Genomic DNA, 16554 nt, shown 5'->3' on the forward strand with positions numbered 1-16554 from the left:
CATGAAAAGGGGGGATGGAGATAGGGAGAAACTGGGCTTTTTTTTTTTTTTTTTTTTTTTTGGGGGGGTGTAAGCGTTTGAGTGCTTTGTGGATTGCTGTCATCCCTGTAAGTCGTGTGAGGTTACAGCTATCTTTACAGCAGAGATGCTGGGTGTCCTGCAAACTGTGCCAGGCATGCGTAACATGCAGAAGGAAGGAGAGCACCCTAACTAGGTTATCGTGTCCATAGTGTTGATTGCTGACTGAAGTGCTTATTTGTTGTCTGTTTATCTCTTTATTTTATGCTGGCAAATCCATTTTGATTAAAAAATAAGAATTAAACTTTTCTGGTAATCTGAGCTGTGGAACAACAAAGGAAAAAAGAGAACTAAATCTAGATTTCTTTTTTTGTGTGTTTCAGCTCTCGGGGCAGTAACTCCGAAGTTTACCCATTCCACACTGCCTCTCTTCTCCCCAGTCACTAAATAGCCTTACTGTTGACATGACAACCACTACTTAGACAAGGAAAATGTTTAATGTACGATCAGCTTCTTGAGCATAGTGGGGCTGGGTAGAGGAGCTGGGATGAGGCACCAGCCAGCTCGGCGAGCGCCGCCAGCGATGCCCAGAGTGTCTTTGTGGGCTCCTGTGCTCTGGCCTTGAGTTTAGACATACACAGCAGTGTGCGTAAGCCTTACCCTGGGATTTAAAAGCCGTGGACTTGGGGAGAGTGGAGATCCTGCTTTTGGCTGCATTGCTTGGTCCTCTTCTGGTTGAAGGAGTCTCTGTGGAACAAGTGCTAGAGAAGTTAAAGACCTCCATGCTCTAATTTCATAATGGATAATGCAAATGTCGTCTTTCAAAACAAACTCTGCAGTTTGAAATCTAGCTATGCTTATGGGCTTCTGTTTTGAATCCCCCCTAATAAAGGAGATCCTCAAGTACAAATATCAAGACTTTTTTGCAGGCTACTTTGAAATGATGGTCTTAAATCCAGAGTGCTCTGTGCAAAGAGGTGAGCGTACCTGTGTGCAGTGTTCTCGGGAAAACGGGGTCATTTATTCACTATTGTTCAAAGTCTTAGCTCAAGTACAGTTATATTGCTCATATAAAAAGAGGTACAGCACAATAACTCCGCTTGGGTGCACATCCATTTTTTTTTTCTTTTAATACACACACATCTTTTTAAAATGGCATTTGAAGAAATGTGTCTAAATCTCAGTAAATGGAGTCAGTGGCCTTTTCCTCTTTCAGATACATGCAGTGCTCCCACTTATGCTTATTTATGAAATAAATAGCTTTTTGCTGGGGCTGTAAAAGTCACTTTTCCTCCTCTTGTACCTTATATCACTTTCCTCAGGCAACTGACAAGAGCTTTGAGCTTTTTTTTTTCTTTCTTTTTCTTCCCCCCCCCTCCCCCTCCTGGAAAACAATTGAGTTCAAATGATCTGAAGGGTTTAACATGTCAGGTATCAGCTCACCAGAGATGACTGTGCAAGATGACAAAACAACAGTAGCCTATATGTCTCTGAAACGGCCTCCTGGCTGCCGCTGGCCCCAGCGGGATGGGGCAGGCCTGCGGGCAGGCTCGGGCTGAGAAGGGACGGGGGGACAGGCCAGCCCACACGCCTYGGGGACTCGCCCCCCGCCCCAGGAGCGCTCTCCTGGCTCTGTCATCGCGAGGTGCCCGTCTCCCTCGCCCCTGTGGCTAAGGCCTTTGGGGCAGACAGCAAGACTGTGTCTGATGATTATATTTGAGTCATCCCAAATAGTCAGTAATGCTCAAAGTTAATTGACAGGTCTGTCTGTGTCTGCTTAATTGAAAGCCTCTAGGCGGGGTAGGGAGCTTCTTGAAAGGCTTTTTTCTCTGGGCTTAAGGAAAAATGGCCTGTGAACAAGTTTGACTGGCCCTAGAAAGGATAGGAGGCCAGCTCTGAACATCCTCCTGCCTCTGCAAGTCTCTAAATAGCCCAGCCAAGCCTGCAGGCCCTATGTTGTCTTGACTTTGGCAGCTTTTCATACATATCAGAGCTCTGACATTCATGTCTGCAGGGAGGAGCTGGATAGATAAATAAACTTCTGAAAGAGGAAAGATTATTACAGCAGTCGTGTGCCTTTGGGACTGCAAGCAGTGAYTTATTTATTTATTTTTTTCCTGCTCTCGCCTGCAAAGACCCAAGCTTGACAAAGAAGAATGCGTTGGCTTTTGCTCGTAACCCTTCTTCTTCAAGGGAACAGTGAAAAGCATGAGTCCTCCCTTTTTCTGTGAAATGAGTGAGGAGAGCTATCGGAAGCAGATCATTRGAAATATCTGTGACCTTGCGTGATCTGCAGGGTTAGGATAAAGACAGCCGGAAAGGGCAAAGCACCCTTGCTGTCACATTAGCAGTTTATCATCTCCCGTTCTACGTGGCTTGTCCTCCTCTTTGGAGGAGGAGGGGGTCTCTGGGTTTCCTGCTGGCCAGGAATTCACTGCTCTGGGACAGCCTGACTGCAAACAAAATGGCACCTCGGCCAACTCTCCACAGCCACCCTAGTCCCCCCTCTGGGCTTCTTCGGCTCCTCCCTGCTTTTGGCGCTTCCCCTGCAGGCTGGGCTGAGAAGACACCACCTTAGCCAYGTTCCCATGGGTCCTGCCAGGCACTGGTTTTCTCCTAGTTGCTGCAGGAGAGACTACAGGACAAAGGCCATCACTTTTGCCAATCTCGGATGGTCTTTGGAGTGCTGGGATGAGCATSCCTGTTTCCTCCTGGCACACAGGGTGGATGGAGATCTTTGTTTCCTTGCACCCCTAATGGGGAGGGAAGAAGGACAGAATGACTTGAAAAGATGGATCAGTATGGAGGGGAAAAAAAATGCAAATGAAGACCATAATTTCTCCTCTGAGGTTCTAAAAGGAGATAAACTCTAACTTTGGGTCTGTATCGAAATGCTACGAAGACTGAAAAGTGGTGCTTTTGGGATTTGACTGAGCTGTTTAGAGGATGTAGGGGAACAGGAAAGATGTTCAGAACTAGACTTTACCACTTCCTAGGCAGCACATGGTCACTCTTCTGTCTGTTCTGCATGCATGCATTGCCTACGGCCTGGCAAAACATCCTTTCTTCTCATAGACCTGCTGAACATTGTTTGTAAGGCTGGGAAAATACTGCAGTCAAAGGACTACAGCAATTGAGTCAGCAGAGCTTAAAAAAAGACATACTGCTGCCAAACCTCATGCCTCATCAGTCACCATTCCTGCAAGGCGTTTACTGAAAAAAATATCATAAAGGTCACATGGTTGCCCAGACAGCTGTAGGCCACCTATCATGGCCTTGGAGACCATCAATGGTCCATGGACTATAGTTTGGTTACTAAGTGCCTGGATGTTTATGAGACATTCAACTACTCTTGTTGCATAGCATTGGTATATTTGATGGCTACATCAGGCAAGGCAAAGTACGAGTGTAACTGTCAAGAACTAATTTCTGGTTGGTTATAGCATGTATTGCCTTTCACAGGCCTCAGGCTGAAGCAGATCTGAGCCAGAGGAAAAAGTGGCTCCCAATGTATTATGAGTATTCGATCCATATATTTTATTTTATTGGCTTCCTGTGAGAACTGTCATTGACATCATTGGTTGCACAAATCTGGTTCTGTAAGTACTTCTGTCCAGTCCTGTGTGCATGAGACCTCTGGGATGCAAAACTTCCTTCTCAAAGTCTCCTTCACTCACTGGTTCATTCATGACCTGCAGGCAACCTACAAAGCTCCACAGCTGGACACAGGTACTACACAACAGTCACTAGATCATCCCCTTTCCTCCTTCCCCCTTCAAGGCTGCTCAGTTTTGGAAGGAAGGATTGGCTCTTGCAAGGTTCAGAAAGAAGAAATGGTATATTCTGGCTTGGAAAGAGGGATTGTAAGGTGTGCTCTGCTAACAGACATTGGTGACTGCTGATAGGAACCCTTGGAAACATGAGAGCATTTATTTTTATGGTTTAATTCACAAGCTGTGATTTCTTGGCAGAAAGGTCATCAGTCTCCTCTCATCCTTTTGGCAGGATGAGTTGTCATAAGTCGTGATATTGGTTAGAGAACTAATTTTCCTTGTGGCAAATGATGCAAGTTCACGAGTTTGTCAAAGAGTTGCTCTATGGTAGAACTGGATTAATGGGTGCTAATTAGCTATTATGGATGTTTAAGCTACTTATAACCTTTCCAGATATATACAGGAACAAAACCTCTTAATGGCATATGAAGGAACTCTTTACTGAGGGATTGAATCCTTTCCTCCTAATTGGAGGGGGGTGGGGGGCACCTATGCTCCTGAGAATTTAACATACCTGCTTTCTGCCACTTGGGAGTCCAGTCAWGATACAAATTAAAGAGGCAGTAGTGCTGTGTGTCGTGGAAACTTCAAAGATGGTTGGATCCAAACAATTTTCCCATGTCATCTCTGTGAATGGCTTAAATATGTGTTAGGCAGTCAGGTAGTTAGCTTCTGTTTTGATTCCTTTCCACTCATTTTAGAAATAAAGCTGCTGAAATACTGCCTGAGAAGTAACAATTGAAGGTGGTAAGAAAACTGGCCAGACAGCTTCTTATGTGAGCTGCACTTCCTCCTCTTGCGTGAACTAGAACTTCCTTAAAAGGAATTCATGTGATTCTCATCTTACTGATAATTACATACTTTAGTAGATTRAGCGGTGAGCTAAAAACTGCTTAGAGAAAGTTTTCAGTTAGCATTTGCTTGCAATAATCTTGTGAAGTGTGAGGAGAGGAATTCCACACATACGCTTTTTGTTTGTCTGCGCAACAGTGAAGGCAAGAAAGACAATATAATCCAARGCCTGTAAATATCTCCTACGTTCATGTCTTTAGAAGACCTTAATGGAGTCCTTGCTGACACTTGTTTATGTGACACGTAACTAGTTGGAAAAGAGCTGATCTAAAACCCTAACAACTTGTGCAGTGTTTGACCTGCTCCTGACCAGCCAAGGAACTGATGGAGCTGACAAGCCCTGGTGAATGTGAGCTGTACTTACTCACTGGTGACTTCTTCCCCTKCGGGTGGAGAGCAACTGTTTTGAAGTTTGTTCATTGTACATAAAATATGGGATTTGTTATTTTATGTGCGCTGCCTGAAGGAGTTGGAAAGCAACAGGTGACTGACTTGCCTGCACTAGCCTTGAACTTCTCAGTATGTCAAGTTCCCAGATGAAGCCTTGTTTTCAGTCCCCCTTGCACAGACCAGGAAAAGGAGGGAAAGGCTCATAAGCAAAAGGAAGGAAAGGGAAAGACCAAAAAATAACAGATGCTGTATTATGAGAACTCCACAAAAATAACCTGGATGTTACAGTCAAGCTACTCTGCTAGAATAATTCAATGCTATTCTCTATGAGTGTTTCCAAACATGCCCCATCACACTTTGAAGGACTCATGGACTTTTGAGCCTAGGAAGAGTTTAAACATAGTGTATCATGTCCCTTGATTTGGCAAAGCCTAATTGTGGAGTCACCCAGTTCCTCTTCCCACAGCTGCCCCTATACTAAGAGAAACATTGAAATAAATAAACAACAGCAGARGAGAAAGCTATAAATGATGCAAGAGGTGCAGCACGTTTCTAGATGAATTCTGGAGAAGCTTGTCCCCAGTTTCCCTGTAGGAACATTGTCACTCTATGTAAGGTCAAATCACCCGTAAATCTGTTTCCCCAACCAAAGAYTGTTATATGAACATATCATTAGGGAGTAGTAAGTAGAGTAAATTAAAGGAGCAGTTTTCCAAACCTGAATCTGAACTTCATTGTTGTATGTAGTTTACGTCAGAATTTAAGATGGTGAAAAAACTGATTCTAACCTCTTCTGATTTAAAAATCCCTCTGACCTCTAGCATGCTGGCTGAATTCCAGCTCACAGAAGCAATTGCCTTTTGCTAAACTATATCCCTCCTGAAATTTTATTTGGGGAATTTATTCAGTGTCGTTACTATCCTTCCCCTCAAATAAATGGTTGTATAGCACTGTTGCTCCAGACTACTYGTCATGCTCTACTATAGAGAACTTCATTTTCAGCTTGTAGCCCATGTAGTATGTAGCCTTAGGACTTTTGTAAATCTTTCCCAGAAAGGAACAGAAGCAGASAAGACCAAATTTTCTTCTCTGTTCTTCTGACCCTGTCTGTTTGAGGATGGGTAGAGAAGGGCATGGCAGGGTCAGGAGAGAGAGCAACAGTAGTATATTCATGTGATTATGAATAACCTCTTCCCCTTGCCGCAAATGAATAGGTTCCTCTATATAATTTCCTGGGGAAACCTGGTTCAGTAATTKAGAACGCCTCTTGGAAAGAGAAAGTCACGTCAGACACAGATAACTGTCTTTGGAAGTATGGCTCTGTGAACCGACAAGGAGAACATGCACAGGCAAAAGGGTTGTGCAAATAGCCTGAAGTACTAGCGGATTTAGCAAATTGTATCCTTGTAACAGATGCGGGAAACAATGAAGGTGGCTAGGATTATCCAAATAGTCATAACACTGATCAAAAAAAAAAAGGGGAGAGGGGTCTGTTTGTGGGAAGGAGTTGGCCATACTTGAGGGAGAGGATTGCATATACTCTGTTTAGAGAAACTCAGGGTGCTTGAATTCTCTTTAGAAAATAGAGTTTAATGAGCAAGAGTGAAATGTGTTATATAAACTTATCACGRAAGGGTTGAGGTTGGAAGGGACCTCTGGAGATCATCTAGTCCAATCCCCCTGCTTAAGCAGGGCCACCTAGAGCACATTTCCAAAGATTGTGTCCAGATGGCTTTTGAGTATCTCCAAGGAAGGAGACTCCACAACCTCTCTGGGCAACCTGTTCCAGTGCTCTGTTACCCTCACAGTAAAGAGGTTTTTTTTCTCATATTCTCTGAATATGGATGGCCCTTTGGAAACATAACCTCTCAGGTTATTATCATGGTTCCTCTCTGCAAGAGGGGAGCTTTGCCTCCTCTGCTCTGTTGCTGAATCATAATGCAATCATATTAAGTAACTATTTTTGTTGCTAAAATGCTTGTGTTAGTTTTCTCCTCCAATGAGACCAGGGAAGTTGTACTCTGACAGAGCAAGTGGCTTTGCAACAGGTGTTGAAAGAAAACCACACGCTACAGTACTGTGGTACTGTTTTGTGCACTTGACCTCTGTTGGTAGAGCTCTTTGTGCAGCTGTGCTGTTGGCACTTTTAAGTGAATGCTGCTGAAATACTGCAGCTGTCATGGAGATACAAAAGAACAGGAGTCTCCCCATGACGCACAGAGCAGACAGGACCTGTGGCATGTGCTGTAGTGCTAATATGCCTTAGTTGTGGTGTGGGGGTAATTGCTGCTCTAAAAGTGACACAGAAAAATCCCATTCCTCTTTAATGATGGATGTTTTTGAGCTCGCTAAGGCTCTCAGCACATAGCGCATAGTCATAGTCAACACAATGCAAACTAAGTGTTCTAACAACTGAGGCTAGTGGTTTGGTTCATAAACTAGTATGCTAAAACAAACACTGAAAAGCTTTGTGCTTTGAGAGCCACTTGAATTTTTGACCTACCTGAACATCTTGCCTGTGTATACTGAAAAAGACTAGTAGGCCTCATCTTCTGCCATCTCCTTTGAGAGAGCCCGCAATCTTCTGCTCTTTAAGAAAAGTATTAGGCCTCAGCATGAGACAATTGGCACAAGCAACAYGCTATATGAGCAGCCACCAGAAAGTCAAACTTTGCATGGATGTAGAAAGGTCATTAGGGGCTATTTCAAGATGTTCCCTTCAGTCTTGACCTTTTCCCTCAATCTGGAGTTAGGTGGATGCAAATTCCACAGAAAGACCTGGACCAGTGTTAGCAGATGTGCACACTGTAATGTGAGTTAAGCTGGAGACCTTTAGGTAACCAAACTGGAGTGACAAGACAGTCTGCTGACTTCTTTATGCAAATTTACACTTACTGCTTCTTACTTTCTACCCTACAACTTCCTCTCTCTCATCCCTCACAAATACCGAATGGAAACTGCCAGCCATTCCTGCTCACACCCTCTTTCGAAGTGCTTCCCCAGTATTATTCTAACTGCTTTGTCTTAGCGCATATCACYGTCTTATTCTAGGGGTAATGGTCACCATAATAAACATGTAAAGGATAGCGAAGACAGAATTAAAATTAAAGCTAATGAGCTTTAAGACTAAATGTTTCTTTTGTCCATTCCACATGCTGATGGACCTGTAGCATTCTCATCTGTGACTGGCAGGAAGGAACTTATTGCAATATATTCTTTTTCCTATTGAAGGACTTATTAGAAGGTTACCTTTCCCCTCTATTGAACAAGATTAATCTTGGGTACAATTCTGCTAGCTTTAGTGAGTATAGCATGCAGCTGCGATTAGCTTCCCAGAAGAGAAAGACATTTGCTGCATATATCACTTAGCACGCAATTCCAGCAGGGTTGATCTGCACATGTACATTTGGGAACATGCTGAGGATGACTTGCTTAAATTCTAYTGCACGTAGAAACGAGGTTTTTTTGGATTTTTTCTTTCTTTTTGGAATTCAGCCTTATTTCATTAGGTAAAGAAATAGACAGATCTGGCCTTTCTTTTTTAATAATGTTTTAGGACCAGGGTACAAAAAAGGTTAATGCATTAATTTTTAAGACAAGTGATAAATGTACTGCAATAAGCACATCCTACATACACAGAATATATTTCTCTATATAATATGAACACAGAGATATAAAATAAGTTATACTTGTCTTGKTTTTTCATCACAGTAGGAGCTCAGGTTATATAAAGTGACAACAGGAATTGGAACAACATGCTGCTCTAAAGCAACAACCAAAAACCGGAAGACTGCCTGTGAGTGAGCATGTGTGTGTGGGGAAACAAAATGGGAAACTGGGGGAATTTCTACCAAAATCAGGTCCTAAAAAACCAGAAATTTCATAGAGCATGACATAAAGAGGGGAATGCCCATTGGCGCAGGGTGGAGGCTCTGGAGGGGATTAAGCGTTACTGTGTGGGGAGGATGTGGGTAGGTGAAGGCTTTCAACACCCAGGCTGTATTTGGGGGGGTCACAGGCAGTATAGCAAGCTCTGCCTGCTGCCCCTCTGTGTTCTCTACTCGTATGACAGACAATCTACCTGACAATGCGGGGTTTTTATCTTTACAGTAAGAATGGGACCTAGTAGCTTTCACTGCACACAATGAGAGTAAACATACCACTTCACAGGAATGATAAACACCACCATTGTTCAAAGGCTTTTGAAGGAGAAAACACTATCCACTTGTGCACCGTTCAGTGAGCCTGGGACTGGTGAGTCCTCGGTGGTCCTCCCTTCCAACCCACCTGATCTCTGCCTCCAGCACCCTCTCCTCCTGTTGTTTCCCTTGGGGCGGTTGTTYTCTTGGCCGTGCTCTGAGAGCAAATCTCCCCCCGGGAATGAATGGGAGGTAGAAGTGCTTGGGAACTCTTTAAGGTCTGTCCCTTCGTGGTTAACGAGGAATTCCAGCTGCCCTATTCAGATCCAAGCCATTTCAGATTTCTTCTGTTTTTTAAGGACAGGGAACCACTTGTAAAATTTGGATTTAAAGGTAAATCCAGATTCCTGAAATTCTTAACTCGGAGTTTAGTATCTGGTATAGGCTCATCATGAATTAGGAGGTGCTCTTTAATTTAGCTAACAGCTTGGCGACCTTTTTGTGGTTTTTTTTTTTTTTTCCCCCTTCACTAGCAAGGATCTCGAAAGTCTCCTGGGGTTTGTGAGACCAATTAAGCAGTGCAAGGTGCAGCCTAAGCTCAGGAGTGACACTGGCAGTTAGCAGATTTCTATTAGTGCCTATTCCACTCTCAAAAGATGCAGCCCACTTGAGTCTTTCTTCTACTCCCACTTGTCAGCTTCTAGTCTCAACATTCTTTGTATTTATAGACTAAACATTAGAAAGCAGGGAAATTACACTGGAAGAGTTAATTGCATATTATCATGAAGGATTGGACTTTTCTTTGTTTTGCCTTTTTTTTCTTCATACAGCAAAATAGGTATAAATCCAAAGGTGATCTCACATCTAAAGGTATAATTTAAGTAAACATGTTTTTCTAGATCTCTTCTTTCTCCCCTCCCCCCCACCCTCCCCTGCGACCTTTCCTTCACTCTGTTATTTTCCTCTTGGATGGAGGGAGGAGATGGGAAGGGAGCTCATTCGGCAGCTCATGACCCTCCAACTTGACTTTAATGAGATGATTCGCCAAGGCAAACTCCTCATCATCCAGCATGCCATCTTTGTCGATGTCAGCCAGTTTCCATATCTTGCCCAGCACAGTGTTGGGCAGCTTAGACCTTACCATCTCCTTCTTTGCATTGGCACCAGTTATTTTACCATCAACAGGCGAGAGTGTGTAGAAAATCTCATCATACATGGGCTTGTCCCTGGCCACCACCCACTCAGCATCATCGATCCCTTCACCAGCGCCTTCACCATAGCCATGGCCAAACGGACCGTGCAGGGTGCCCTCAAAGGCTCCTCCCTTCACCATCTGGGTAGGCCGCTGYGACTCCTCCTGGCGTACAAGCACCATGAGCTGGGCAATGTCGTTGGCCAGCATGTCTTCCACTGTCTCCAGTAGCTTGCTCTTCAGGGGCTGGAACTTGCTAAAATCCTGAGCCTGCAACTGATCCTTAAAGTGGGACAACAGAGCAAGGGGTGAGCAACATGGCWGTGCATAGTGCAGTAACAGCAGAGAGTGGGCTCCCTGTCTGCTGTTCAGCTCAAAAACCTGCTATTGCAGAGGAGGGGGGGTACATACCATTCCATCCTCTGAGACCCTTGACTCATAGCATGTGATGGGATCTCCCTGGCTGGTCTTGTTCCTACTTAAATCTTCTTTAATCCCTATGGAGAATCATCTCCCCATCCTAYCCCCCCACCTAGCTAGGGGGGCTGACTAGGCACAGGGAGGAGAAGAGGTTTAATCAAAGGCCCAAACGATGGCTGTAAGCAAACAGAAGAACCTTCCTTTCCAAGTCATGTGTAAGAAGCATTCTCCTCGAGGACCAAATTGCTCAAGGGAAACTGTTTGTGCATCTCTGTGGTCACTGTAGCTTTTGCTACATCCTCCAGCCACTGCTCTGCATTTCCTCCTTCTCAGTACTCTGAGGAAGGAAACACCACTCTGGCAAAAGACTACTTTAGCAGTAAAACCTCTGCCATCATGCAGCATATCTTTCAGATGCAATAAAGACAGCAGGACTTTACAGCATTGCTCTGTTTCTCTAATTTTCACAGCTAATACAAGTGCTTTGAGCAGGGCCTGCAGATGAATTATTTTCTGAGAACTGCAAATGTTCTACAGCTTTATCCTTCATCCTCTACTCATTAAATCCAATCTATTCACTCCTACTATAGTGGTATAATTTTTTTAACATTTATTCACTGGTTGTTAAAATATGTGTTTATGATCGTCCATTGGGTACACTCTGTAGATCTCATATTCTCAAGAACTTAAGGAAAACATTTTTTTTTTTTTGAAAATAAGAGGAGATGCTGTATTTTCCATAGGGAGCTAGTAATGACTTTAACAGCTCAGTAACTGGGAACAGGTTTCTGCTTGGACTGAAGCCACACAGCAATGTAGCCATGTCCAGCATTGTTCACATATACAGTACAAGGCCCTGATCCAAGGTCCTTTGGAGTCTCTGACTTATATGAACATTGGGTCAGCCTCAGCTTTGCGGCACATGAAACCTGCTTCTCTCCTTAAAAATAGATATGGGGCTTTTAGTATTCATAGCCTCCCTTCTCTCCGAGTCTTTTTAGAAACAAATAGTGAAGTAGAGCACAAAAAGATATAGTCCTCGAGGAGAGGCATATGTGTAGGCTTTTCAAGAAATATACCCTTCCTTTTAATATAGATTAGCAGTATTCTTAGGCCTGAAAAATCTGAGACTGGAATCTGGAATTAAAAATAAAGAAAAATGGAGGAAATAATTTGCTGTAAAGAGCTATCTAGGCAAAGACTTGAGAAATGAAGGCAGCTGGAGCTTTGCATGTGCAAAAATATTTATGCCCAAATATAGTCTTCACATAGTTCAGGGCTCATTTCAATATTACAGTTATTTCAATATTACAACAGGCCTTTCATATGGGCAACAATAATCAAGGTCTATGCGGCTTCTGCCGTATTCCCTACTGTTACTCTAATGGTCTTTCTTTGGATGTTTGGTACTCTGGATGAGATGCTGCCACTTACCTGCATCTTCCTCAGATTAGGGAAGTCTCCTGGTGAGATCTGATGCTCCCGTTCAATTCGGGCATAAATCTCTCCCAAGTTGTTAACAAGCTCTTTCTTTTTATTGTCTTTCCCAAATACTGAGGGCATTTCCTTCTTTAGGGAACTGATGATGTAGGCATGGACCTGAAGGGCATGAAATGACATGGAAGGAAGACAACAAGGTTTAAACAGAATGTCAGTATGTTCTTCCCAGTAGAGAGCACCTGTGCTTAGGAGTCAACCCCATCTTGTCTCGCTCTGAAGAGCAGGCTGGGCTCTTCAATCTGCCCACATCTGCTGATTGTCACTTCAGTGCTAAGTGTCGCTCAGCTGTGTTTTCTAGCTGTGCTGAGACAAGGTGAGGATGGTGTATGAGCCCTGAGCATGCAGAGAGCAATATTCACAGTTAATTCCTGGGGGAGAATTCTCCCCTCACACACCAGGCACAGCTTTACAGGGAAGTCCCCTGCCAGCCATACCACAATGGTTAGCACACAGACACTTTTTGGAGCTCTCTAGATTTTGTTTAATGTTTTGATATGAATGACTCCAAGTCACATGATGCTGTTCTATTGAGTACTCCGTACGTGAGAACTGTAAAAGCCCAGAATAACCATTTTCACCAAATTAAGTYTGGACTCTTCCTGTTGACACTAGTGATTCTGAAAGCAGAATCTATTTTATTATTTCCAGCAACAGTGATCTACAGCAGTGGATTTAAAATTAAATAATTTGATTATGATTATACATTTTTTTACATGGTGGACCAAGCTTTTTCTCTTGGAGATGCAGACCCCTGCTTAGAAAGTTTTTAGGGATCCTTTGATCCCTCTTCTCAATTCACCTTGATCCCTGTTCTCAACTGATATGGGGCTGTTCCCTGTATTTTGAAGAACTACATTCAGCTCAATTCAAACATTCATCGAGATGGAATTTCTGGCACTGCCCTTGGGAGTTATTTTCTCATGCTCATTGCAGGCTTATTTGCCATTCTTGTGAGTCTCCATCTCCTCTGCATCCATCTAAGTCGGGTTTCTCTCTTTGCTTAGACAGTTTAAAACAAAAGACCAGCTTCCAAGTTCCCTTGGTGTATGGTTCTGGCAATCTGAATTGGTCTGAATTCTCTCTCTGCTCTCACAGTGCAACTGCTTTCCACATCCCCTTCAGAGCGACCTACTTTGATCTGTGGGTATCTACCTCACTCAGGCCTGTGATGACTGACACACCATGCAAAGGGGTTCCTCAAAACACTTAGGACAAATATACGGGACCTTGGGGCAAAATGGGATGGAAAAGAAATAAGACCCACCAGCTCCATGAGCTGGTCTGGCCAAGACTACTTCCATGTACCCTGCATGCTGCAGACAGTCCAGACTGAATGCTTGGGCCTGTCTGTGCCAACACTTACCTTGGCCAGCCGTGCTCGCTTGATGAGATCATTCAGCTTCCTCAGGGCTGCATTGCGGGGTAGGCTCTGAATATCCCTGAACAGGTCCTGCTCCTCTGCCTCAAASAGCTTGCGGTTGTCRGGGATGAGCAGTGGATGGGACCAGAAGGAGCCGATGTAGACCCTAATGACCTCAGGAGTGTTKACAATCTTTCCCAGGGACCACATGAGGGCACCGTACACCCGCATGAGCTGTTGAGTCTCTATCTGGTCTGCTTTGTTGAGGACAACTCTCATCTTGTCCTCATGGTTCTTCAGGGCCTTGATGACCTCGGAAAATTCATCTGAGATGTCCAGCTTGTGTGCATCAAAAAGGAGAATGATGCGGTCGACCCGCTCTGCAAACCACTCCAGCACGGCAGCGAAGTCATAACCTGCAAGGGGTGGAGGAAGAGCAGAGATGCACACACATGGGAGGAGAGAAGGCTGTTTGCCATACCTGAACCATGCCATCCAAGGGTGAGCTTGCAAAGAGGAAACTTCCCCTGGTGAGTTAGGGAGCTTGATAAACGAGACAGGAAACATGATTCCTGGCCCCACACTGGGCGGGGATGAGGCATTGTCTTCACATTGAAATACCTAAGATCTGCACAGTTAAGAATGATTCTCATTATCTCTGGATTAAGAGATCACCCAGAGAAGTCTTGAACTCCTGCCACAGATGCTGCATTCAAATGCATGCCACGGAGAAACTGCTGTGTTCAGACAGCTACTGCTGTAGCCTTGCATGTGGCAACAAGGCAGGCAAGTTGAGCTTCTGAAATACTGGCCATCAGCATAGCCTACAAAGGCTGTGGAGAAGTGGGTAATTACAGTAGCTGTATCCAGACTGCTTTGAGATGCATATCTCTACTGCTTAGTAACTCTCAGGTCTTGTCTAGTTGTGTGAGACTATATTTATTTCATCCTCCTCAAAACCTAGGATGCAAATAACCTGCCTTGCCTGAGTAATCATCCTGCCATACCTGCTGCATGTGCACAAAGCAAAATGATTTGCATTTACCTTGTGAAGTACTTGCTACTAGAAGGCAGCACTGCCGTAAATACCAGAGGTGGACTCAAGCTAAAAACACTGGGTTCAAATTTCACATCCCTCAGAATTAAGGGTAATGGATTCCTAGTGACATAGGACAATCTCTAGGAAATACAAGGCATAATAAACAGTGTGTGTGCGTGTAGATGTTTTTAAAATGACAACAATAACAACAACAAAATGACTTTCTCTCCTAGCTCTGTGGTATTTCTTCGCTTTCTTTAAAGCCTCACTGAGAGACAGGTGCTCCCCTGCTGCCCGGATGTTCTCTCTTAYGCTGTGCAGTGTTTGGGGTTATCTGAGTTACCAGAGTGCTGTACTGTTAGGAAAARTGTTCTGATAAAAAGGCCTTTACTGGCACTCCTTTGCAACATTGTTTCTTTCCTGCTGGGCAGGAGAGATCAGGACAGAGCATATGCTATTTGGATTCAAAGCCTTTAATGTGCTTTTTTTTTTTTTTTAAATCTTGGCTTTCATGAATAAATTTAAGAGAATTAGTTCAGTGGTGTGTGGTTGGGTGGGTTTTTTTTGGCTTTTTTAATGTAATACCTAGAGGGCAAGCAATGAATCCCAGTCTATCAATCACAGCTGCAGAAGGGAGGGCTGCTGAGTTCTGATTTTGATTTTTTTTTTTCCATTGGCCTTTTCTCTCCTACAACTTTAACCAAATCAGGGTGAAATCCTGGCTCTGAATTCAGGAGCAATTCCTGTGTGAACCTTTCTTTTCAGCTGGATATATTGGTATTAGATGTTTGCCACTGAGAATTCTTGTACGAATGCAGAATGTTATTACGGGGTAGAGTATTTCACCAAGTTCAATTATAGTTTGCTCCTCAAGAACAAAAAAGAGGAACAGTATTAGACTGTAAAGCCATTAGCAACAGGCTTTGTTTGTATGAGAAGGTACTCTGGGATGTGGACAGCTTGCCCTGTTTTTTTTCCATGGGATCTCTAGGAATAGGTGAGGGTGATGGATGTTTCTCCCACCAGGAGCCTCCTGCTTACTTAAAACAGCAGTGCCTCCTACGGCAGCAGCAAGTGATGCTGGGTCCTGGCTCTTTGCTCAGGTACATTTGACAAGGAGAACTTTGGAGAATTCAGAATTAACACTGGTGTTAACAGACACCCACTGAGCATTCGGTAAACTATCAATATCTGTACACTTTGCCCAGTTCAGTCCGTATGTCTGAACTCGCTAACTTTCAGGAGTCAGACCCTCCTACAATTGAAATAAATTTGCTCCTGCTTGCTTTCAGATATTAACAGTCATTTCAACCTTAGACATTCACACTGTAGAGAGCTCACCTCCATGGTCCAATTGCATATCTGCTTCAAAGCTATGGAGGCTGACCCCTTCCCACAGGAGACACTGGTGGCAGAACAGTGTCAACCCCAATACCTCATGTCACTTAAAGACAGGGCTCAGGCTGTAAGTTGCCCCTTTGTCAGCAGTTCCATGAATTTGCAAAGGGGGGGGGGGGACCCTCACTTTGCTAAAGACTGCGTGCATGCCCTCACCCAATGTTCAGTTCTGCCCGGGGTGTACTGGAAGTCATCTAGTCTGGTGCAATAGTTTACTCTTCCTGCACTGAGCCACACAGCCTGTTTTCTCACCATGGAAGCAATGACTCAGGGTGACTTTGTTTGGAGATGTTTGTGCATTTAATCCTGTCAAATTTCTTTGACTGGGATGCATTCTCATCAAGCTGGCATGTGTTTGAATTACACTACAATTACTTCTCCCAGCCTTTCCCCTTGGGGGGAAACAAGGGGGAAACTAAAGTCATACGCTCTAGGGCACCTTGTAATACTACAGTGATGGCCTGTCATACATC

The 16554-nt window shown here is 44.0% G+C and overlaps 1 protein-coding gene and 1 long non-coding RNA gene across 2 annotated transcripts in view; one reads left to right on the top strand and one right to left on the bottom strand.

The window, feature by feature from the left end:
• The window catches only part of LOC112963415, a 3379-nt gene extending 2479 nt beyond the window's left edge, over window positions 1-900 (top strand). Inside the window, exon 3 of the long non-coding RNA XR_003252592.1 lies at window positions 402-900. This is a non-coding gene — a long non-coding RNA (uncharacterized LOC112963415). The remainder of the gene's footprint in view (window positions 1-401) is intronic.
• A 7661-nt stretch (window positions 901-8561) lies between these two features.
• The window catches only part of EHD3 (EH domain containing 3), a 30893-nt gene continuing 22900 nt past the window's right edge, over window positions 8562-16554 (bottom strand). Inside the window, exons 4-6 of the mRNA XM_026060429.1 lie at window positions 13648-14060; window positions 12219-12383; window positions 8562-10646 (exon numbers count right to left, since the gene is read on the bottom strand). Of these exons, the coding sequence (XP_025916214.1) occupies window positions 10119-10646; window positions 12219-12383; window positions 13648-14060 (1106 nt within the window). The 3' untranslated portion in view covers window positions 8562-10118. The remainder of the gene's footprint in view (window positions 10647-12218; window positions 12384-13647; window positions 14061-16554) is intronic.

The sequence above is a fragment of the Apteryx rowi genome, unplaced genomic scaffold, assembly GCF_003343035.1.
Source record: "Apteryx rowi isolate R43461 unplaced genomic scaffold, aptRow1 scaffold_169, whole genome shotgun sequence".
NCBI classification, from domain to species: Eukaryota; Metazoa; Chordata; class Aves; order Apterygiformes; family Apterygidae; genus Apteryx; species Apteryx rowi.